Source organism: Limanda limanda, chromosome 2, assembly GCF_963576545.1.
Source record: "Limanda limanda chromosome 2, fLimLim1.1, whole genome shotgun sequence".
Classification (NCBI taxonomy): Eukaryota; Metazoa; Chordata; class Actinopteri; order Pleuronectiformes; family Pleuronectidae; genus Limanda; species Limanda limanda.
In genome coordinates this window covers 11,288,281-11,312,889 of record NC_083637.1, presented here as the reverse complement: position 1 = coordinate 11,312,889, position 24,609 = coordinate 11,288,281, and the positions used below count along the sequence as shown (strand labels likewise).

Sequence of the window (24,609 nt, the reverse complement as noted above, 5' to 3'; positions counted from 1 at the left end):
AAGATAGAAGCAGAACAATGAGAGAAGAATGATCCTAAATTTAAAAAATCTGCAGCAGATTGTATATGTTATAACAGTCAGCACTCTTTTTTAAGTACATGGTCTTAGTATCTATTTTAACAATCTAAGCACATGGTCTGGCGCATATGCATTTAGGGCGTTTTCAACTTTCCACTCATATGTGAGTTTCAACAGTGGAAACAATGTCCCTGCAGCAGACACAGGCTTATTGTACTTTAGTTAACAATGTGTGTGTTTTGGGTTTGACGAGCAACAGACCAATCAGAGGTTCTCTTCGTAGACTTTGCACATGAACGAACCATCTGGTGGGGAGGAGAGTGTGTCTTAAAATAACAATGAAATGCTGCACCACTGACTTCAGACCAGGTTTCTGTGCAAGTGCAACTGCGAAGCACTGTGTGGAAATAGCAATCGTCCCTGACAGTGACCCTGACCATCATTTTAAGACCAGCACACCCATGGGTACAAGTGCATCTTGCATACGAGCAACATAGGCGCTGGCCAGGTCTAATGGGAACCATCAACACAATCGAGAGCTTTTTTATAGTCCGTGTCTTGTTCTTTGTTATGTTTCACTGTATTAAAACACTACAACATGCTTGTAACTTGAATAGTCTCAGTAGAGAGCAAACCGCTGCCAGTTCTACACATGTCAGTCAGATCAGGATTATTCTCTTGATCTGCACTTCAACTCTACAAACACATTCCAATTTTTTTATATCTGCGGATTATTTCCTGAGAAATTCCGTTTTATCAAACAATGTTAGGGAAAGTAATTAAAAGAGTTAAGTTAAATGAGTCAAGTTAAGAATAAATCAACACCAAGAGGACCAAGTTTCAAAATGCATCTTAACTCAATTATTGACCAGAGGAGCATAACAAAATAAAGTTGAGAATCACAAACATTTGAATTTGATTATAGTAAAAAATTCAGTATACGTGGTCACAGAACAGGAGGGGAAATAATAATCAGCTGAGACTCGGCAGAGAAACCAGATCGTCTCTGCGATTCCAGACAAGATGTCGGCTGTGATTAAGGACATAAAAAAAAGAAATGCAACATAATAAATCCTACATTTTCTACAGTTCAGGTGTTTTAGTGTGGGGATGTTTCTGAAGACTTCACAAACACTAGGGGGCATGCTTTTCATTTTCGAAAATTCGCAAGCTTATTGTAGATGTAGTCCAAAACTGTAAACATTTTCATGCTGCAATCTATTCATGCCATCAAATGCAACAGAGCTTCAAATCCTCCCAATTAAACCTTTGACTATCAATTAAAAAGAGTCCCTCTTTGTTTCACCGAGCAGAGTCTTTTGTGATTTTCAGATTCCTTGTGCTCCTGTTATTTCTTCGGTTTCATTTCATGCACAGATTAGCGTCTCTCAGACTCCATTGACAGCCAAGGGAATCACATGTACACGGACTACAGCTACGTTTAGAATACCACTGATTAACTTGGCACAGACTTGTTGACATATGTATATTGGCCGGCTCGTATGTACACGCTGCCAGAATTTGGAGGTGACAGCCGCAGCCGTCCTCAGCAGCAGCGTGAGCGTGAAACCTTACCTTCCTGACGCAGGAGGCCGACACCATGTGTTGTGGTAGCTTGTGAATCCGCAGCAGTTTCAGTAGGGCAGTGGGTGACATCACTTCAAACTGCTCGTGGCAAACTATGATTGTCGGACGTGAGAAATTATCTATTGTGTTTGGTTGTTTCCTCTTAGCAACAGGAATGCTCAGTTTAAAAACGAAGGTCTCGACACAACGATGACAGAAACAGGTACGTTTAGAAATTACAGCATAACGTGTGTGTGTGCATACCTGTTTTAAACCCTTCGTGCCACACATGGCCGTGTGAACTTGAAAACCTGCACCAGGGGGATAATAACACGTAACCCCAAGTCTGACTCTGAAAAAAATGCTGGTTTCACGCCAGCTGAGACTTTGATAGAGGATCCCTATGTGCTGTGTCTCCATCACGTCAGTAAAACTCGTGGAACAGGTTGGCAGTGATCTCATAGGCAAGAAATCGAATAATCTGCACATATATTTCTTGACATAATTAAAGCTGCAGTCGGGGTGTTAAAGAGCCGCTCCCGCTCCTCACACCGTGTCCAGCAGCAGGCAGAGTGAGGAGAAACATATTTGGACTTCTCAGCGCTGGGAAGGCCACGGACATCTCAAGGACTGCGTGTGTGTGTGTGAATCTCTGATGCTAAGATGTGAAAAAGGTTACGTGGAGAGTAACTAGACCGCCACAATACAGGAGCTGCGTTCACCCACAAAACACGAGAACGAGCAGGCAACAAGTCTGCAGACACGGGGACGAGTCTGTTTCTCAGGTGGAACACACAGAGCCGAGTGTTTCTGTGCCGCTACGGGTTGAATTGCGCATTTTCACCATCTTCCATGAGATCACCTCCTCCAGGGGGCCAAAGACCTGGCGGATCTGTGGGAGCCCCCCCGATCACTCTGTTCTGCTCTCATCATCCTTTTTTCCTCTCTGCTCCGACCGGCTCAGGATTTTCCCTCATCACATTCTCGCTCTGCTGACAGCTCTATTTCAGACAAGCCCACCTCCAGGCCCATGATGACAGACGTGTCAGAATCACAGCTGAGCGGAGGCTGGTGCTCACCTGAAGGGACAGAGAGAGAAGTCATTTAGTATTTGACAGGTCGAAATGTGGGATACAGCAACAGCAATACCCCTGAGGAGTTACATTCACGTCCAACAGGGAAGGTATTATTCTCCATCGCCACCTAAAGGATAGGTTCATATTAATGTCAATCAGTTTGTCTTGATTTATGCATTAAAAGAAAGTTATTTGGTTATTGGGATAGTTCCTCCTGGTTCGTACTGGTAATGAAGCTACTACATCATAGGTGCCAACATTTATTCTGTGCAAAATGTATTCTTAAATTAATCTTTAACTAATTTGAATTTTATTATTTAATTAACTGTACCTCAGCAAGTACGTCTGAGAAAATCTAAAGAGGGAACCATGACCCCGAAAGACACTAAGTAAAAATCAGTATGTACATTAAAAAGTTCTTATCAGATCTAACCCAAGTCCCAAATATATTTTTGTCACTTTTCATGCTTACAAGTGCAACACTATGAATCCCCTTAAGAAAATGTCTCACGGTGTGTGGATCTGTTTATTTGAACAGGTATCTTCACCTCTCCAGGTAGTGTGTTTCCATCCACCTGTTTTAATGCATATTGTCAATATGCCCAACAAAGACCTATTGGTGAAATCTGAGAAAGGTCTAAATAGTTATACGTTGTTGGTTGAAAAGTTGGTGGGTAGATTAAAAACTAAATAAAACAAAGTGAAAATGACTTATATGAACCGTTTGACCTAAAACATCAAATCTAGAGCTTAAAATTTTTTAAGTTAACCGATAGCACATTACTATCATGTTGAAGTTTGGCCTCTGCTCTTATAATTACGTCACCTCATGCCCTCTTCTTTTTCAACAGTGTAATGACACCCAAGTGTAGAATTTGGACCCCAAATGTTTGACAACCAAAGTGTGTACTTAATACTTTAACTATCTGTTTTCTTTTTGTGCAGCACTTTGTATTTTGTTTTGTATATACTCCGACTTTAAGTATGGATGGATGTTTGTTATAAACAATCACCTCATGGACTGGCTTGTTTCAATCGAGACATTTCAACTGTAGACTGCAACGGTTTTACGGGGGGGCCTGTGATCTCAAAAGATGAGACAGCCACAAGCAACCAATCTTTCCTTTTTTCTGCGACACACATACAGTAAACGGCTCTGGAAAAGACTGATGGCTGCGATACCATTATCGACAGGGCTCATTATTCAGGGTAAAAAACCCGGCACCACTGCAGAGCCTCGGAGGCAGAGATGGTGACAGATTGGCTCGTTCTTCTTGTGCTAACTGCCTGTCGGTGTCAGTGTCTCTGTTAGCTCATTAGTGTGCGACAAGACAAATCACCTCTGATTTATATTCTAATTACTATCGAGCAGAATACCGACCTGTGGCGAGCTGCTCTGCTGCTTATCAAGCACAAAAAGTTGAACATAAATCTACATTTGCTTGCATAAAAAAGATGTTTATAAAGATTTACAACATGTCTCCGCTTCCTCCCACTATCCAGAAATGAAGCCAATATATCCCAAATACAAACGCTGCCAGTCTGAGTCTCTGCAGTAGTGATCAACAGATGGAGCCTATACATGCTCTCGGCCATCAGGAGTCAGTCTCAGCCGTCAATCATGACATGTCACCTGTTTTTATAGCATGAGATACCTCATGAAACATTTTCTTTTTAGTTTGGCCAAACGTCCTATCCACTAACATGGAGGAGGTGGGAGGTAAATGACCTGTACTGCAGTCAGCCACCAGGGGGCGATCAAGATGCTTTCGGGGAGCCGACATGTCGTCCATCTTTATATACAGTCTATGATTTTAATAAAAGAAAATATTACAATGAGACTGATAAAACTCGTGAGATGAAATGTTTTCCCTGTTTCTTCCTCTTTCAAGCAAGAAGAGGTGATCTAATCGCGTGACACACCCGGTCTGCTTCCGTGTTCTGGGAGCGTGACATATTAACATGTGCATGTACTCCCACACTACACAGTGGTAATAGCTTGCAGGTGCTCAGCAGTCATCAGTTACATAAACAGCCCTCGGGCCTTTGCACAAGGTGCTGTAATGTATAGTATGTCATGAACAAACGGGGCCTTTGTATGTGGGTTAGGTTGTGACTCTAGCAAGGGAACGCTGTCCTTCTTTCCTTCTGCTTCACCCATGAGGATCTGAGCTGGAGACACAGAGCAGGTGGCTGCTGACCTTGTTCAAGCCTCCGAATAAAACTTTGAGAAAACTCACATTCAACACTGTTAGAAAACAGAATATTGATTAAATATTGAGTAATATGTTTGAATATGAGTAAACTTTCCTGCTTCTCAGTTTAAGATCTCTGAACACATGGCACTTACAGAAAATATGTATATATAAGTAAATATGTATATTGTTTTGCATGTGTATATAAGCCTTCAGATGATTTACCTAAGTAAAAGTACTAATACCACAGTGTAAATGTACTGCCTTGAAAATCCCATTTAACTAAGTGAAAAAAAACATTATGGAAAAATGTTCTCATGTTGTTTTTGAGGTGAAAGTCACTGTGCAGTATGGACCACAGTAATGGATTAGTGATGCATCAGTGTGTGAGCAGCATCGCTGGGTTGTAGCAGCTCAACGTGGAACTCACTCATCTATTTCAAATAAAGTTAGCTAATTAATTACGCAACTAATCCATTGAACCTTGGATCTCTGAATTTCTGACCCCCAAGTCGGAAGTTGGAACTGCAACTTTATAAACTCGGGTTATTCGGGTGTGACGTCATTTCGAGGGCCGAGCTCTGAGGTGTAATGGAACGCAGGATTATTCTTGTGCTTTCTTATTGGCGTTCCAATTGGACATCTTCTAAGTGTATGACTCCTCTTTTTCATCCTGAGATATTTGTAAGTTGTTTTTTTTCATGTTTTGCTTTGTTGAAGAACCAACATTGACATACCGAATCACTCACTGTAACATTTTCTGACATTTTCCTGCTGTATTCTCACATGGGCTCCCTTGGACCTTTTCTGGACATTTTACTCTGGTGCTGGGAGGATATCAGACATTTGTGTTCTCACATTCAGCCCCTCTGGAAAATTCTTAGGAGGATGTCCGGACTTCAGATCATGACGTGAGCTGTCAGTGTGATGCGTGTACTCACTGCTGGCCATGAGGTGGCTCTCTCCCGCCTGAAGCGCCGTCTCTGCGTCGTGTTGCAGCTGCTGCAGGTCCAGCACCACCGAGCTCTCGTTCACTGTGATTTCACTCGCCCCGCTGATGGGGTTGGTGGATGGACCTCCGACAGACATCTCATAGTCTGCAGGAATCTCGTCTAAGCAGTCTGCGTTGAGCTGGAACACGACAGAAACAACAGTCTTTAGAAATTATGCTTTGTCTCTTCGCTTTCAGGTTTTGCACTTTAAAGTTAGATTTGTCTTAATATGAGAGATTAGAGCAGTTAGTTATAACACAGATCAGTTAAAATGCACTTACAGTAACTCCTAAGGCTTTGAGGATGTTCATTTTACACATGGGACATGTCCGGTGGTCCAGCAGCCACGGATCCACACAGTGTTTATGGAAAACATGCCTGACAACATAAACGGACAGAGCGCAAATTAACAACATCAACCACCAATGATTGCCAACATGCAGCGCACAGTAAAAATACTTTCTGCAGGATATACAGATACAGAGATGTTACATTTTAACAGTAATCATGGAAAAACTTACCTGCATGGTAATACCCTCACAACATCATTAGGTTTATAACCTTCAATGCAAACTGCACAGTTGTCAAAGTCTGACTCAGTCTCCTGAAACGCAAAACAAATGCACAAACATGGACGGTGAAGCCAAAGAATTCCCCAATATAGCTTTATTCGATATACTATAATTACAGGTAATTAAAATAATGAGAATAAACACATTTCTGTGAGTTCATGTTTTACGTGTGAACTCATTGACACTGTCAGTGGTTTACCTCGTCTCCTTTCCTAATGGTGCGTACTTGCAGCTTGCTGATGGCTTTTTTGGCAGCATCTCCAAGACGTCTCTGTAAGACATAAATAAATCTTTACTTTACGATCATAGAGGACAAAAAACAGTAACTCAGCAGGATGCAGGTTTCTCATTCGTCTGTTAGAATTCAAAAATGTATATATATTATTTATTGTGTATAGATCAGGGTATAGAATACGAGCATTGAACCAGTTACGAAACCAGTGGACCACAAAATAAAAAAGCATTATCCCGTTACTTTTGATAAAACCTGACTTTAACACGATATCAGAATACTAGATTAATAAGGCATCTTCTGAATTGTATTTTATGAATGTTGCCGTCCATCAGTCAGACAACACGAGTCTGAAAATGTTTTAGACTAATAAACTTACAGCTTGAGGTTGTGCCCGTAAATGAACAAAAGCTGAAATAACCTGGAGAAATGTGGGAATAATAAAATGTGGAATGTGTCGGGAACATTGTTCAAGACTGTGACAATTGCAAATGTTTCAAATCAAATTGTTCCAGCTCTTTGGCATAAATGTTGGTAATAAAAACACAGGGTCAAATTGTAAATATCGGAAGAACTGAGGCCTTAGAATCTCTTTCCGCCTACTTGGCTCTCTTGAAAATAAATTGAAAACAGATTTGTTCAATATCTGTGAATACTTCATAAGACATAAATCAAAGTGAAAAAGCAAACAATGGTTGCCACGGATACCGGCTCAGCTTACAACGTCCTCAGTGATGTCCTGTCATTACAGACGTCAAAGGAACGTCAGAGGCCATTTATTACAGAGAGATGGCAGAAGCAAGTTTTTGCACAGCGGCCTGGGAGAGCCAGAGAGCAGAGCTGGTTGATGGTTCACTGGTTCTTCACGTCTCCGTACGACCGGCTGTCAGACTAATTCAGATCTCACCCTGCAGCCTTACAGCGTCCGCACCAGATGGGAAAGTGCACGGACCAATGTCTAGAGTGAGACTAGTTTGTCTCCTCTGCACACAGACACACATCATCTCACCGGGTTGTACGGCGATTTAACCAAGAGCCCACGGTCTGGTACCTGGTTGCGGTCCCGTGCGTTGGCGTAGCGGAACCTCTGGATGTAGTAGAAGACGAGCCACGCGAGGGAGATGATCATGAGCACGATGAAGGAGATGGAGACGAACACCACCGACGTTCTGCTCACGTACTTCTGCAGGTTGCGGGTTCCAATGCTGATCTGCATCATGACCATGGTGCCCCGCTCCAGCAAGTTCACGATCTCACGACCTTTAGGCTCTGGGATCATGATGGCGACAACATCACCTGTACCTGCACGTGCACACACACACACGTTTTAAGGTTTTTGACCATAAAATGTTAAATTAAATAAAATGTTCATTTGTTTTCTTTCCCTTCATGCTTATGTTAAACAACACTTGATATAATTTACAGAAGATATAACTAACATAAAATATAATATATAACTAAATGGAGAACATCAATTAAAACATGAATTAAGCAATATTTGGAATACTTTGAGCATTTTTTTTCCCCAGTAAATGATTCCTGGATCTTAAATTATATCAGATTTATTTAGGAAGCTGATATATATTTATGAAATGGTGAGTTCACACGATTCAGGATTTCAAAACATTTTGTGACGCCTGCTTATGTCTGCAGTTTAAACCACCACTCCCACACAGTTCTATCAAAGCAGATCAGTTTTTGAATGTTAAATATTTCAAGAAATAATGCCTCAGGATGTCTGTGAATATCCAAAGTTATAGAGAAATTGAAAACCAGAGTTTCAGGGGATTTAAACTTTCAAATAATGATATTGAAAGCCACCGAACAGTCGACGATTTGATGATTGCCAGACGTGCATCAACAGCCTGAGTGCTGTTACATCACATTCCCTCTGCTGCCTGGTTATGGCTGCAGCTGCGTGGAGTCAGAGCGGCTCCCTGCTTTACTCTCTCCAGCCGTCAACATAAACTGTGGCTTTATTCAACCTGCCCTCACCAGCAGCAGCTCCTCTGCAGCTCGACACCGGATACACAACACTGCGTGACAAATCCCCGTGCACGGCCCACAGCTATTTTTAATGGCCGATTCTGTCACATAGGTTCCGACAACGACAGCCAAGATGTTTGCTGTTTTCCGCAGGAGTTAAATACTCTGGATCCAACAGATGTGGTACGATGTCAGAGAGCAGTGCCAGGCTCATAAATCCCTTTATGTAACAGGTCTGGGGTAAAATCTGCACAGCTGCTGTGTTTTAATGCCGAGGTCCAGCAGTCAGGCCCAAATCATGTCTGTTGTATTTTTATGCATGTGCAAGAATCAGCACAGACAGTGTTTTATATGGCCAAACATCTAAACATCAATCCCCCATGAAATAGAATGCAAGGGTAAGATTGTTATTTTAATAAAGCAAATAGGTGAATACAACTAAAGCCTTTTGAACAACTTAACTGCTCAATTAGAGGCAACAATGCAACGTGTAAACAACTTTAGGTGAGAAAGCTCCCCATGTGTTCCCTGCTCTGCAAAAACAGTCTATCTACACACAATCAGTAATCCAATCGGTATTATCTCCAATGTTAACAAAGGTTCATCCTTGTATTACAGCAGCTGTTCCCTCAAAATGAGTGTAGGCATGTTAGAGCCTCTAAAACAAGCCGCACTACAAACAATGAAAAGCTTGTTTGAACAGCAAATAGATGGTAGCACGCCGCTGAACACACAACATGGAGGAGACACGCGTCATTGTTTCGGCCTGTGTCTTTCAACAATGTCAAATAACAGTAAATAAGACTGGGGGACAGTTTCATGAACGCATACAGTTCATTCTCAGGACTCGTAAAAGCTTTTGATGTTTCCTTATGGTTTGTATCCTCAGGTTCACACAGTTCTGACATGCTGGTTGATGGTTTTATTAAGTGGGACCATATGTCGTCTCACTGTGATGTAATACCTGCTTTTATTAACACAATAAACCCTTCTTCTTACAGTGGAGCATTAAATCTGCACGAGTGAACATTTCTGCACAGTGTCATGCAACTCAGACTATGTTCTTGCTCTAACAAATTAAGATAGAAAATAAAACTGTTTCGTCCAGAATAAGAATCTAGATTCAATAAATAAAAAAAAAAACAGTCTGGCCTCAGCCTCGGCTTCACAGCCAACAGAAATAACAGGAGTCATAATGAGGCATGCAGGGTTCCTCTAAGCCCTGACTCTTATCTCCTTCTGTTCAGTGTGACGCAGCCAGAGCAGACAGAAATAGCTGCTGCTAAAAGTGGAGGCCAGCGTCTGAGGCTGATCCTGTGAAGTCCTCAGACCCACTCGCCCCAAAATGTGGAAGCTAAGAGGAATAAATACTGACATTTTTGAAATTCTCAATCAACAACCTGTTCAGTTTTAAGAGTGAGTTTCATTCGGATAAAACTGTGACACGGATTAACACAGAATTACGACCGTTTACCTGACACCTCACACGAAGCAGCAGGCCACACTGGTTTGATCCTGCAAGCGTTCAGGCTTCAGAGTGTTTCATTGGGAGCAGTGGAAAGATCTGTATCACGAGTATAGCTTAATATGCTTATCATTATCACAGTATTTGTAAAAATATGCTTCAATGTGTTTAAAAGTACTGATACAAGCTCAGCCTGGAATAAGTAAACCAAGTGTCCTTACAGACAGTTTCTAGCTGTGGCCGGAGCACAAGCAGCTCTCCTCTTGTTACAGTACCAACCGATCACCATGGTTACAGAACCAGCCGAATCACCATGGTAATCACGTTAACTGAAGATTCCAATCATACGACTAACCGTCAGGAATTTTACCAAAGTTTAACGTGAAACCAGTAACAGTTTTATCCCTAATTGGGAATATTCGGGGGAAATGTTTATTTGCTGTCTTGCTGAGAATTAGATGACACGACTATTAACTCTTATACATCTAAAGCAGCAGCTAATTAGCTTAGCATAAAGCATGGAAACAAGGGGGGCATTTTTACATTTTAATTTCTGTGTGATCAAACAAGTGGACGATAGACATGTTTTCACCTTTAGACAAACCCAGGCTACATGTTTCCTTTGTGCTAATTGGCTGCTGCACTGACACCAGAGTGAGATCTGTCTTCTTATGTTACTCTCATCTCATCTATGGGATTTAATCTGATTCGGGTTTCGTGAGGTTCCCTGGACTTCTGACAGGAAAAGGACTTTGCCTAATGGAGACCAGCAGGGTGATTCAGGCCGAACCAACCCTTCCAGAGCTGATATGTCTGACCTGGCTTCATGGTGACATTGCGCTCGGGCTCGAGGAGGAGGGAGTAAAACACTTGGCTCATGGAGACTGTGGATTTTACAGCCCAGCTGTGTTGCCTCTGGACAGGGAAGTGCTCCACTCTTCAGGCAGCCTCACATTTAATCAACACATTACAACCTGTTTCTCTGTCACCGCACTCGCTCTTACCTTCCCCCTTTACTATCTTTGTCATCACACCTCTCCTGGCTGCCTCTTCTGTGTCTCTTAGTGACTCAATTTGTACTTTATGTCATGGCCCTGCTTTTATCAGCAAAGGTAAACTCAGGATCTGCCCTGGACTGTCTCTCTATGATGAAAGATTACCAGTCAAATAACCACCAAAGTAAAATTAGAGATAAATTGATTGAAAAATCAAATTTGACAAAACAAAACCTGTATGAATAAATGATTTACGAAAAAGAACAGGGTAATTAACCCCAAACTGCACCTAAGTAGCTACATGTGCACTTACGGAGGATAACTACTTATATAGTTGTAACAAACATGTGAGCATAAACCTTCACATTCAAACTTCCACACGACAGAGAGCAGTCTCAGGATTTGGTTGCCGTGGTTGTGTTGGGGAACCTGATGCCTGCATGTCCAATAGTCACTGTTTTTATTTCCACCAGCTGCTGAGGAAAAAAAGTGGCTTTTTTCCTGCTGAACGCTCCATTGTGTTCACCAGCTGGTTTCTAACCTTGTCAGGTCCGGCTGGTGTTGGTGCTTGGCAGCGGGCTTGCAGTTTTTAAAAAACAAATGTATTACTATCTGCCTGTTGCAGCTGGGAGCAAGAAGGACGTCATCTGCGACTGCAAAACAAAAACTGTGCGCTGAGCGACGCCTGAGAGCAACAACAGAGTGTGTGACTATAAAAAAGTTTGTCACCACGAGCATGTGGATATAAAAATATTAGGTGCAGATTTATGTTATTGATGGTTTAACATGAGTCCTACAACTTCTCTATTTTACCACCCAATTATCTCCATTTACCCTCCTGTGTTTACTACATGAATATTATTCAAAAAGTTGATTCTGAAGTCATCATTTTGTGTTTGCATGTTTGTGTTTTTGCAGCGACCCTTTTGTCAGAAGTTGGTCAGGGTGAGCCACACCTTTAGGAGAACTAGCAACAGCCTGAGAGCTCATTTCCTGATGGAAATACAAGTCGAGTGGGAAAGAAGATTCTCGTTGGCCTAAATGTCAGCTGGCAAACATACAAACATTCTCACAAATAACACAGAATAAGGTTTAAAACGGTACAGAAAGATAGAAATACGGTGTAAAAACTACACTCAGCTATAGGAAAATGGCTTTTATCTTAGCCGGTTTAAAAAAAGTACTGTGTAAAAACTATAGGAGAGTTATGGAGTTATTGCTACACTAAATGAAGTATATGCAAGAGAGCCTGCTCTGTCAGAGACATCAAGACGTTAAATCTGCTTAGATAGCATTGTTCTACTTTAACATACAGAGCACTTTACAATTCGCCTCTCATTAGCACATACACACACTCACACACACACTCTGGCACTGCTAACATGAAAAGCCAGACGTCCTCACACATCAAACCAGCCATTTAAAAACCTGATTATCTATGAGATTTACAAACTAATAGATAAATTCCCCACAAAGATAAACCAACAGCCCCACGTCTGTATCTATGTTGGATTTTAGATTCACCTCCTGAGAACACGATCAGGGTTTTATGTAGTTGTCACGAACAGCCAGCGAACGACTGATGCTATTTACACAGTCGAGTGTTAGTCCAATTAACTCTGCATCAACCTGCTCTGTTTCCTGTGAACAGGGAGAGAAACTGTGACCGACACTGGAGCTCAATCTGTTCTAACTGTGTTTTCAGGACGTTTGCCATGGATTATCTCTACAGTTTTGTTGAGGTTAACAACGTGTTTATTTACTCATTTCAGTTATCGAAGATTCTGCTGTTGTTCCTCCTCAGCTTCGTCTTGAGGAGTAATTTCCTCTGTCAGTGAGGTTTTTGTTTTCATCAGCAATTGTCGGTTAGTTAACAGGATTATAAAAAAAAGCTACTGAACCGATTTTCATGAACTTTTGTGGAGGGGCGACCTTGACACAAGCCTGTCTGGATATTTATTAACCTTCAGTTACAGTGCTATTTAATCATTACACTATTTTGTACTTGTACTATGCTGTGACTGGGACTTAAGTACACAACAGAACAGGGTTTTCTGCAACTACACAGTCCCAGTACAACAGGTAAACTCCACCATTGTAGGTAAAAAAACAGATGCTTACTTATCTCTTACTGGGAAAACTGACAGCCTATGTGGGGACTGTGAAAGTGTTAAAGAGTCTTTCTGTCTTTTATTCTTCACCCTTGGTTTTTATTGCATACAAAGTTGTTTTAGTACTTTGAGTTATCAGTGGTTATATTTCGCTTTTTGGAATCTGATATTCTGATTTATTAAGTATTAAGAATTCTGACTTGAAGCAAATAGAAATTGTATGTGGGAACAGTTAAGTTTTAACATTTGATTTCACTGTTTTTATACCAACATCTGTCAGAATCTCCCAAAGTAAAGCATCACAAATTGTACTATTTTCGCATGTGTACCTGAACTTTTGTCAAACTTTATCCAGTCCTATAGTGGTATATCATTACATAGCCGAAAGCTTTCCACTACAATCAATCAGCAGGTGTATGCAGTAGTTGTGAGTAGTTGCAGCCATTGCTTGTTTTCTAGTTTAACCAGAAACCCACTGATTGTTGGGCTACTGCAGGGGGAATGAAAGCATTCATCATGAAGATTTTATTTGATATATTTTCTTTCTTTTCTGTATACTGTTGCATTTGTTTTTTTCTCTGTTTTTCTTCTTTTTTTTTTCTGTTGTTACCTTGTGTTTTTGTTCTTGTTTTGTTTGTTCCTTAAGTTATATTGCCCAATCCATGCCTGTCTGGACACATTGGTGTTGATTGTTGTAATCATCTTTACCTCCTGTCTCTGTAACGTCCATTCAGCACTGCACTTATATATATTGAAAATCCTTCAATAAACAGATTTTAATTTGAAAGCATTCATCTTAACCAGAGGTGTCCAGCTTATTGGGGACATGTGTCCTCTCAGGCCTGTGGGACAGAGGACACCTGTGGTGGGATGAATGCTCTGCTTGCAGGAAACCCTGGGCTACTCCCAGAGGTCTGTCATGAGTCAGGACAGAGGGATGACACCTGGTCTCTCTCACCTGGATGGGGCATTGTTATGGTTTCGTTGGGGTTGCTGGAGCCCACGTTGTATATGACCACCGCCGAGGCGTTGAGGCTGGCCACGTTCCGGATCTTGTCCCGGTAGGTACAGTTCCCAGCAGCCACCAGCGCCACCCAGGCGGCGTGGTGGGCCACGGGGGGGAACCTGACGTGGGGGTCGCACGCCTGTCTGTCCTGCAGGGGGCGCGGCAGCAGCACCAGACCCCGGGCTTCCCTCTTGGGCGAGTGCTCTCCGTAGCGGCCGCACTCACTCTTCTCCGACCTCACCTCCGCGGTGCCGGGCTCCAGGTAGGTGATGTTGACGAAGGCCGTGTACCACTCCTCCTTCTCCGCCACCGTGAAGTCCAGACACAGCAGGTGCACGAAGCAGAAGGAGAGCAGCCACGTCGAGAGAGCCAGGCTGCGGCAGGCGAGGATCAGGGACGGGGCCATCGTGCAGGGCTGCGTCCTCCTCCTCCTGCTCCTGCTCCTCCTGCTCCTCCTCTTCCTCCTCCTCGTCTCCCTCCTCTTCCTCAGTGGATCAGCACAGTCCTCCTGCAAGAGGAGCTACAGGTTGCAGCAGCATGAACGTGGCAGCAGATCCGCTCTCTCGCAGCAGCACCTGCAGGAGCTGACTCCTGTGTTGTTGTTCCCTGTCAGCTGTTTCGTCTGCTGCCTCCTGATTGGCTCTCCGCTCAGACCCACGTGACCTGGGCGGGGACTGGTTTCCTGACGCCCCTGTGGCACGTGGAGAACATCAGAATCAGAATCAGAAGTATTTTATTGCCAAGTACGTTCACACATACAAGGAATTTGCTCTGGTTATTGGTGCAAACAATGAATATAGAAACATAAAAACGCAATAAATACAACATGCCTAGGAGAGCAATAAAAAAATGGGAAACCAGTATATATTTACTCACTGTTTACTTCTTATTTACTCACTTTTAACCAATATTTATACAAAGTAACATTTATTTTGAGATAAACATTTCTGAATAAAAATATATAAAAAATATAAAAAGTGAAGTAAAAAGTGAAATGCTAAATGCAAAACAGTTAACAGTGTCATATTGCAATATGCAATGTAATGCAGTATAATATAATATGATATGATATAATGTGTCATAAATCCTTTAAACCACTCAATTACAAATGTTATCATGGTATATGGGTGGATGACATGACGCATGATTTTTATGTAACTAAGTGTGAATGTCCTTTAATTACCTGGAGATCACACTCTCCTCCCTGATCACAGATGGGGCAGTCCAGTGGGTGGTTGGCTAGCAGGAACTCCATCACCCCTTCTCTGATGATGCAAACACACACACACACACACACACACACACACACACACACACACACACACACACACACACACACAAGTTCGTCAAGCTAATTTACAATTGTTTATTACCTACAGGTACGTATTTTAAAGTTTTACAATAGATTGAATAATTTTTTTTAATTGTACCTGGCTTTGCGTGTCTTCTCTGAGTTGGTGAGGATGTTCCAACCCTTCATGACGGGGATGGCACAGGCTGCTACCGGCTGAAGGCACACAACCAAGCACACACAAATCAAATACCACACTCAAACATTTACAGTAGTTTCTAATCCATTGTAACTACTCTCTCTTGAGTGCTTGTTCAACCTAGTGGCTACTAAAATAATGTGGCTAAGACAAGCAGATAACCTCTTGTTACCTTTGGAGCTTTCTCGATCTCCACCAAACACATACGGCAGTTTCCTGCCACTGAGAGGCGCTCGTGGTAACAGAACCTGGGGATCTGGACTCCTACTCCTACATTTAACCACTTAAACAACACATGGATGTGATGCATATTATGGTACTTTGTTTTAAACTTATGATTTTGTATGAAATATCTGTTATGTTTTGATTATATTTTAAGGTGAATACGCAAAATGTCCTGCGGTGTGACCGTAACATAGGTGAAGCATTAAACTTACATATTAACAAAATAAACCAGAATTATCTGGAGCAGGTAATAACTGCCTTGGCATTATATTGTATATAATGACTTTATTAATATTAGGTTTTAATATGCAAAAAACTATTATATGAGTATTTACAGCAAAATAACTTTCGTAACACAAATGCTGTCCTGTGGCGTGACATGGAAAATCAGATTTTTGAAACGACAGTTACATTAGTTAGTTTTTTTTTTTTTTAAATTTAATTAAACATATTAAGGTTAAATTGTGTTATTATTCAGTTGGCATAATAGCTAAGGTCTGTCTTGTATAGCAATGACTCAAAAAGATGAAAATGTCCTGTGGTGTGACGGCCGGTCACACCGCAATGAAATTATACAAAAAATCCGAGGAACACTAGCAGTTCAAAAAAAAAAATTCAGCATTTGAACATTATAATTTCATACAACTGTAATCCTTATTAGAACTTTATTAAAAAAATACTGTTTCACCCTTATTTGTCAACTACCCACATAAAAACATATTATAGATGTTAGAAAACTGACTGATTGAAGTGTCAAAAGAAAACAAGAAGTGCTTGTTAATTTGAGTTCTTATCTAAAGTAGCCTGATGTTTGCCACCAGAATAAAAAATGATTACAATGTTTAAATACAAAATTATTGATATTTACATTGATTTAATATGTATTAAACCCTTAATATAGTTGACAAAATGTAATAAGAGTTTACATTACCAGCAAATGGATAAGCACACACAACCATTTAATATGACATTTGTCATATTTCTATTTGTGTTCTATTTGGTCTGTGAGACATTTGGACTGTCTCAGAAGAAAACCTGAAACCAGCATGAATGCAGTAAAAAGAAAACTGGTTTGTTACCCTGCATGTGTTTGTATTTTTATTTGTTACATTTCTTTCGATGGAGGTCAAACATTCACCAATGTCACTGAGAGCTCCCAGTGTGAGACAGAAAACAGGTCTGCAAGTTCCCTACCTGTTGTTTAACTAACTAAGTAATTAACTAACAAACAAACCAACTTTGACATGTTGAGTCCACATTGAATTGATGTGTCTGGTTTCATATTCAAGGTTTATTGTCATCATACTCAGGTATAATGAATATACAACAAACTTTTCTCTACTAGATCTCTATATATGTATATGTGTACCATATTTAAACAATACAGTGTGAAAACAATAATAGCAGCATCAGCAAATAACTACATACAGAGGTAGAGGAACCATATGTATTATTAATATTTATTCACTGAATTCACAATTGCATTACATTATTTTCAGTCCCTGATGGTGAAGTGTGCGTGTTTTTGTGAATTATGATTATGATATGATATTACGAATTATGTCCTCACAGCTATAGAGAGACGTGAATGTGTGTGTCTGTGTGTGTTAGTCAGAGTCCCTGATGTGGGTGTATTTGTGGTATGTGCACTCTGCAGTTGATCTTCATTTTCTAGTCATGATGTAATACTTGTATTTACATTTACCGATGTAAATATATTTACTTGAATTCAAAGAGCGCGGAACTAACTGTAGGAACTAATCGTCTGGCACTGTGTTTCAGTACGTTCCCATTTCCCTATCGGACCCCGGTCGCTGCTGCGCTGCTGCTCATCTCTCAGGTAAAAAAACTGTTAAAAACCAGAGTGTGAAACCAGTCGTGATACTTGTGTGTGTGTCTGTGGATCACGAATGAAGCTTAACTCCCTGTTGTGTGTTTCCGTCAGTGTGAGACTGTGAGTGTGAGACTGTGTGTGTGTGTAGTGAGTGTGCGTTGACACGACACAAACATGTGATGTCAGAGAGGATTCACTTCCCTGAGCAGACTCACTTTGTACCAACGACAGAAACCACATCAATAAAAAACCGTGTAAATCTGACTGTGTCCTCTGTTCGCCCAGTTGCTCTCAGGTTAGCTTGTAGCTGCGTGTTGGCCTCGGCAGTTTCCTGTTGACAGGAAGCCTGGAGTGAAATACAACAACAACAAAAAACTCCTGTCAGCGCATCGAGCATCGAACCTGTGGCGCCGAGATGCCCAAGAAGAAAACCGGTGCTCGGAAGAAGGCGGAGAGCCGCAAAGAGAGAGAGAAGCAGAGCCGAGCCAACCGAGATCATGTGGATGTAGCCAAACACCCGTGTAACTTCAACATGGTGGGTGGGCAATGCTAATGCTAACAAACACACACTGTTCTGTTCCTCACTCATTTAACTTGGCTGTGGTCTGTCTTTGCAGGATTGTGACAAATGCCAGAGGTGAGTGTTGGTTCCATTGAACGTTTCTCAGAAGATGGAGAGAAGCAGAGCGATCACTGAGTTATAAACACACTTTGTTTCTCTCTGGCAGGAAACAGAAGAACAGAGCGTTCTGCTACTTCTGCAACTCGGTGCAGAAGCTGCCCATCTGTGCACAGTGTGGTGAGTAACTGTGTCGTGTGTTCAGGGTGGGTGGGTGTTGCAAAGCTCGGGTCCATCATCAGTGCAGTCTGGCCGAGGTCAAGTTTAACCAAAAACTTCATAATACAATAAGAAATACAGCCAAATTTAATTGAATTTCACAAAACATACACACAGATACTGATATGTCTGTGAAAGGCTCATATATGTGTATCCGTCTGGCTCAAGCTCAGTCTGACTCTCTTTGGCTACACACACAGCACATGTTAGAATAATATCCCAAATTATATAGTTCCTAGGCACAGGTTGAAAAGCGCTGGATAAAAATGTGCCATTATGCACCCTGGCCTAAAATATTACTAATAATACTAATAATAAAAAACTTGACTTGTATAGCACTTTTTAAAAAACTGAGTGCTTTGACGGCAATGAAAGAAAAGTAAATAGAAACTTGAAGATATGACAATGAAAAGAAATGAGCAAGTAAAGTAAAAGGTGAAAATAAAACAGTAAAAACACTACGTCACATGAGAGCAGGTTTGTAAAAAGGTGTTTGAAGAAGTTATTTAATAGAAGTGAGCACAGTTCCCTTTAGATTTCAACCTTGACTTTGGAACAGCCAGCAATTTTTGGTTGAAAATTGATCAGTAAAATCTTAAAATCAATTTTAAAAACGCACATTGGAGAGAAGGAAGGATTGGGGTTGTGTTGCCTTTTAAGACCAGTGACCTAGTATCTTGTTAAACCCTTCCTACTTGTTACTGCAATTGTCTCCCAGTATCCATGATTCCTGTTTGAATTGTGTAACAACCTATTAACTGATTTAAATTTGACATTTTATGTTTCTAGGCAAAACCAAGTGCATGAAGTCATCAGACTGTGTCATCAAACATCCTGGAATCCACACCACTGGGATGGCCATGGTGGTAAGATAACAATGTTTCTGAGCTAATACATCCACACAGTACAAGGTGCAGTGACTCGTCCACTCCTGACATCCTGTCCTATTTATTTCAAAGTTATTAATGTTCACTCAGTGGCCTTTTCTTAAAATATGTCTTCCTTTTTTTGACCACAAGGGAGCAGTGTGTGACTTCTGTGAAGCTTGGGTGTGCCACGGTAGGAAGTGTCTGAGCACTCACGCCTGTGTGTGTCCCCTGACGGATGCAGACTGCATTGAGTGTGAGCGTAGTGTCTGGGATCATGGTAAGACGACCCCCCCCCCCCCCATCTCCGCTGTTTGATTGAAAGTGACTCACTCACGTCACGATCACAAAGAATCTCACCGCTGTCACTGTTTTCACTTTCTGAACAGGAGGCCGAATTTTCCGCTGCTCTTTCTGTGACAACTTCCTGTGTGAGGACGACCAGTTTGAGCACCAGGCGAGCTGCCAAGTCCTCCAGGCTGAAACATACAAATGTGAGTCATTGAGATTTCCTCCCATGTTGTCAGTCACCAGCCTTACGGGGAAAGTGAAGCCAATGTATCAGAGATAATAATCTGTGGAGCGTATGAGTGCAGGAGAAACAGCTGTATTGTTTACATAACTCTTCCCTTTGTCACATTCCACTTTAGGTATTTCCTGTAACAGACTTGGACAGCACTCCTGTCTGCGCTGTAAGGTGAGGGAGGAAATATGTTACTGTACTTGCATGTAACTAGAATGGCCCTCAGTTGAGTGCATACCTCCGCCAAGGCCCGACATCCCCCCTTCAAGCTGCACTACATTTCACACACTTATAGAAGTCGGTCCCCTATATGTGAAAGCATGAAATCTCACAAGGTTACAGAAAGTGAAAACGAAACACACACACATTTCATCAGATCAACACAATTGTTTTTCGCAAACAAAGACGAACAACCCACATCTCCGCAGACAGAGTCAGGTCCAGTCTTTCTGTTCGCCCCATAACACTAAACATTCCTGCTACACAGGAAACGTGTAATTAGGATTAATTATTAAAGCAGATCGCTCTCACTCAGAAGAAAGAGGCTGCTCTGATCAGATGAAACTGGACTCCCCAGATGAGGCAGAAAATGCAGCCAGTGGATTGTTTTTTCCTTTTTTCCTCCTTTGACTGTTTTAAAGTGGTTTTACATTTGATATTTACTCGGTGAACTGCTCAAATGCAAATAACACGCATGCATGTGCACAGATTAAAAGCACAAGGCTGCCTGTGATAGCGTCTGGCCACTTTTTTTCTGATAACACATTTAACTACTGGAGGATTCAGTCATATTTACATTAAATCCACCATTTTTGGGTCATTTACAGGTTCAGAATTTTAATTTGGTGCTCTACTAGAATAGGTTTACATAGTGTAATGTTTAAAATACATATTACTTGAGTCTCAAAACGTTCAGCCTGATATAGTTAGTCAGCCTGCTCACTGTTTCGTGATTAGTCACATGCTCAGAGCGCGTGTTGGACATGTCGCGCCCCTTACCCAGAGGCCTCCTAATCAGCAGTAGCCATGGTAACAATGGTATCTGCACCACCGCACCAAACTAGTTGACAGACAGGCACTGTTCCGTGTAACTTTACAACTTTACATTAAATGCCAGGAATAAAAAGGAGGTGTTCAAGGCAATTAAGGAGCAGTGTTGCATGCAGAAGGGGAGGAGTCTCCTGGCGGCGGACTTTGGCCTTTTTAATGCTGTGTGACACACACTCAAGGAACGGGATGTTGTATAAACACGGATATATATCGTGTACACATGGATGCACCTGGTCACAGTGTGTAGCAGCACAGCAAATACTTAATGAATAAGAGATTTCAGTTTTAGATTTTTGTGATGTCAAGTTTTTGAATGTAGATTGCAAAAGGTAAATCCTGTGTGAAGTAGAACATTTCCACATGATGATTTTAACTGTTTGTTCACCCCCCCTCTCAGTCCTGTTACTGTGACGACCACGCCAAGAGTAAGGTCTTCAAACAGGACAAGGGGAAAAATCTGCCATGTCCCAAGTGTGGCCACGAGACGCAGGAAACCAAAGACCTCAGCATGTCCAGTGAGTGTTGCACAAACTGTTCATGGACTGGAAGTTGGTTTTGTTCCAGGAAAACTGCCGTTGAGAGGAAGTTGCTGTAGCTGTGACTTCCCTGCTGAATCGTGATTTAGAAGAAAACGAAACTGAGTTTTCTGTCTGTTTCAAAACAATATTATGAAATACGTTTTAACCACACAGCCATTATAACAAATTCCATCATTTGACAACCATGTCTTCCTTTTTTTGCCAGTTTTCAAGAAAAATGTATAATGTTGAAAACACTATTGAAAACATGGGTTTAAAAACGATCGAGCAGCAGCCTCCGCTTAATGCAAGATCTCTTATTATGAAAATACTCTTTTAGAAAACTAATGTTGTTAAATAAGGGAAACAGGGACATAGCTTTGTAATTCATATTTTATGGTGATACAATGTTTCAAGATGAATACTTGAGTATAAGTGTAGAATAAGTGTTTGTGGCTGACTTCAGGAAGTGTATGACGGGTTATGTTGAATACAGTGAGGAATTTCACTGATATGCAGTGCGTATAATTCAGTGTAATCCAACACGACACCCCAGTCTCATCAAAAACTGAATATCAGAAGCTGAATAAATTATGGATGATACATTTTGACCTTGGACTCGATCTCACCAAAACTCCAGAACAGCTACTTAATGGACTTTGTGGTGCGATCTCAAAAATGTAGTGTTTACTGTAGCCTGGATCTTTCCTGATTTAACCTTTTATAAATAATGAAATAATTTGAAACCTGTGAACCAGATTTTCAAAAAATTGCAAAGATACACTATTTACAATATTTTTGTAAATGACTCCACGTCTGTGTTTCTCTGCAGCTCGCACCCTGAAGTATGGCCGCCAGGCGGGCGTCGATGACGAAGACGACGACGGTGACGATGGAGCGTCAGGGTATGACAACTACTGGAAGAACTTGGCCTCTGGAGGCGGAGCCCAACCGAACTACGACGAGGATGATGATGAAGAGGAGGATGACGATGATGATGAGGAGGATGATGAGGAGGAAGATGATGAGGAGGAGGAGGAAGAGGAGGAGGAGAAAGAGGTTGAAGAGAAGGCAGCTGCCGATTCCCTGGCTGCTCTTAAGTTGGCGGGAACTGCTTCCTGAACCAGGACAGAGACTGGAGAGCCGGCTGCTGGAGCCCGAGGTCCCAAAGATCCAAATCCTCTCAGTGGAGGTTCACAGCAGAAACGATTGAAGAATTAAGAGACGTTTGTGTGTGTGCGTGTGTGTGTAACAACTAGTGTTGACAGAGTAAGAAATATTAAAAAGTCCCTCTGAGGACTGTGATGTAAAGATGTTCTAAATCCACACAAAAATATGTAAACAACGTTATGAATCTGAACAAACTGCAAACTGTTGGTAATTGACAGGCTTTTAATGATATGGACACAATATATATCCAAATCCAGAGGTTTCTTCACCCAGTTCTCAGAGGACTTGTTTCCTTCTCTTTTTAAAGTCCGAGCTGGATCACTGCTCCACGAGGCCCCGAGGCAAAGAGGAGCTGTGAACCCTTTTTGGCTCCTGGTGTTTGTTGACTTGGTAAATGTAATTTTATTTGAGAAGAATCACTCTGTAACTGTTACTGTTTCCACATGTTCTCTCCACAAACTGGGGACCTAATGTTGTTGGGTGAATAAAGTTGGAGCAGCTGCTGTCTCCCAAAGTATTTTTTGAAGTTTCTTTTTTTTTTTATCTCTTTGAACGTTTAAAGTAAAACATCAGGGTCTTTTCTTACGAAACACAATTTGCTGTTTATTTTGGCGATGCCAATTGTTTATTTTTTATTTAACCGAACAGAGGCCAAACAGATTCCTAAAATCCAGTATGGCAGACAAAGTGATAATCTAACAGTTACCTCTGATGATGTTTACACCTCTGCACAGTGTTTGGACACGTTCACATTTTTCAGATACAGATCACAAGTTAGTTTTGAGCACCCAGGATTTCTTCTCCCTCACATTCTTAACATTGTAAATAATTTCCCTGGGAATACTTTCTGTATCTTGACAATAATCAGTTATATATTTAGGGAACTGATATCTATGACCTGTTTGTAATAGGTGCAGATTAATCTAAAGGGACTGTGCCGAGTGCCATTATTTTTATTACTTCACTTAAATCCAGCCAACTTCACCAATTAAATAGTTGAGGCCCTTATCAGTTATCACCACTCACTAAATTGTGTTCATCTTTTGTGGCGGGCTCAGGTTTAGAACCAGCACTGCAATGGTTCCAATAAATGGGAGTCAACATCACAGGGTTTTGTGTATAAGTGTTTTTCTGTTTAAGTGGCTCTACAACCAGTTTGAGTTCCTAAACAGCCATGATGAAATTATAATCAACTAGGACAGGTAAAGTCCAACATAAATTATACAAGTATTTTTTTATTTTATTACACATTTGAAAAGTAATGAAATAACAAGTAACAAGTGTTTTTGGGACTTTATGGCTTTGGCGCCAGTTTCAACTCAAACTGTCGTTCGTAATCTGACCTTCACCTCAGTATTTCTTTATTATGCCTTGGAGAGAACCTGCACAAGAGGGGGAAAATCAATAATAATAATAATAAACTAAAAATATAAACTAAAATTTCTAGGGCTGCAAAGCAGCACTGGGCGGGCCCGAGCACATGCATTTTGAAGCCTTACATGCGTTTTGCCTGAAATAAATAAAAAATGTGATAGGACAATGCACAGTGGAGTTATGACAACATCGTCTCCTTTGGCAAGGGATGAACCTTCGCTGTTGACACGGTTTTGAGGAAATGTGGAATATGGCCATGAATATGGCCAAAATGGCCACTAAATGCAAAATAGCAGGCTTCCTGTTGTGTTTTTCCAATTGCACCTAAATACTTTTTTGTTTGTCTGGTCATGATACACGTGTATATACCAATTTTTGTGAAGACCGGTCAATGTGAACACGTTCCAGGGGTCTCGGGGGTCTCGGGGGCCACCGTTGAGCCATTTTGCGACGCCCATTGAAAATTCCTTCAGAATACGTACATTTCACCACTTTCTAACTTTCTGC

General features: G+C 41.3%; 2 protein-coding genes and 1 long non-coding RNA gene across 5 annotated transcripts; 1 reads left to right on the top strand and 2 right to left on the bottom strand.

Moving 5' to 3' along the window:
• Positions 1–853: 853 nt before the first annotated feature.
• Positions 854–14,820, bottom strand: rnf150a (ring finger protein 150a). Its single transcript, XM_061092251.1, has 7 exons — positions 14,167–14,820; positions 7,703–7,953; positions 6,619–6,690; positions 6,369–6,451; positions 6,129–6,225; positions 5,797–5,986; positions 854–2,663 (listed from the first exon to the last, which is right to left on the bottom strand). Exons 1-7 carry the CDS (start codon positions 14,618–14,620, stop codon positions 2,545–2,547), a joined length of 1,266 nt encoding a protein of 421 aa, XP_060948234.1. The 5' UTR covers positions 14,621–14,820; the 3' UTR covers positions 854–2,544.
• On the top strand, positions 13,130–23,245 carry znf330 (zinc finger protein 330). Of its 3 annotated transcripts, none has more exons than XM_061092265.1 (12): positions 13,130–13,179; positions 14,013–14,957; positions 17,712–17,769; positions 18,049–18,298; positions 18,381–18,400; positions 18,492–18,562; positions 19,391–19,467; positions 19,621–19,747; positions 19,857–19,961; positions 20,118–20,164; positions 21,438–21,555; positions 22,391–23,245. In XM_061092265.1, the coding sequence occupies exons 4-12, from the start codon at positions 18,179–18,181 to the stop codon at positions 22,678–22,680; spliced, it is 975 nt and encodes a 324-aa protein (XP_060948248.1). In that variant the 5' UTR covers positions 13,130–13,179; positions 14,013–14,957; positions 17,712–17,769; positions 18,049–18,178; the 3' UTR covers positions 22,681–23,245. The 3 variants fall into 3 exon arrangements, with proteins under 3 accessions (XP_060948248.1, XP_060948264.1, XP_060948254.1); XM_061092271.1 differs by having other exon boundaries at positions 13,161–13,198; XM_061092281.1 differs by lacking the exon at positions 14,013–14,957 and having other exon boundaries at positions 13,138–13,179.
• Positions 15,403–15,967, bottom strand: LOC132996853 (uncharacterized). Its single transcript, XR_009677142.1, has 3 exons — positions 15,877–15,967; positions 15,645–15,721; positions 15,403–15,479 (listed from the first exon to the last, which is right to left on the bottom strand). It is a non-coding gene; the product is annotated as an uncharacterized LOC132996853 (long non-coding RNA).
• Positions 23,246–24,609: the final 1,364 nt, after the last annotated feature.

What these genes read in the sequence shown, in the direction of transcription:
- rnf150a (XM_061092251.1), bottom strand. Translation starts at nt 14,620, where the DNA reads ATGGCCCCGTCCCTGATCCTCGCCTGCCGCAGCCTGGCTCTCTCGACG. An exon ending in ACGCACGGGACCGCAACCAG is followed by an intron (nt 6,691 to 7,702) that starts GTACCAGACCGT and finishes TATGTCTTACAG; the next exon opens with AGACGTCTTGGAGATGCTGC. An exon ending in TCAAAGCCTTAGGAGTTACT is followed by an intron (nt 5,987 to 6,128) that starts GTAAGTGCATTT and finishes GTCGTGTTCCAG; the next exon opens with CTCAACGCAGACTGCTTAGA.
- znf330 (XM_061092265.1), top strand. Translation starts at nt 18,179, where the DNA reads ATGCCCAAGAAGAAAACCGGTGCTCGGAAGAAGGCGGAGAGCCGCAAA. An exon ending in ACCCGTGTAACTTCAACATG is followed by an intron (nt 18,299 to 18,380) that starts GTGGGTGGGCAA and finishes CTGTCTTTGCAG; the next exon opens with GATTGTGACAAATGCCAGAG. An exon ending in GCCCATCTGTGCACAGTGTG is followed by an intron (nt 18,563 to 19,390) that starts GTGAGTAACTGT and finishes TTATGTTTCTAG; the next exon opens with GCAAAACCAAGTGCATGAAG.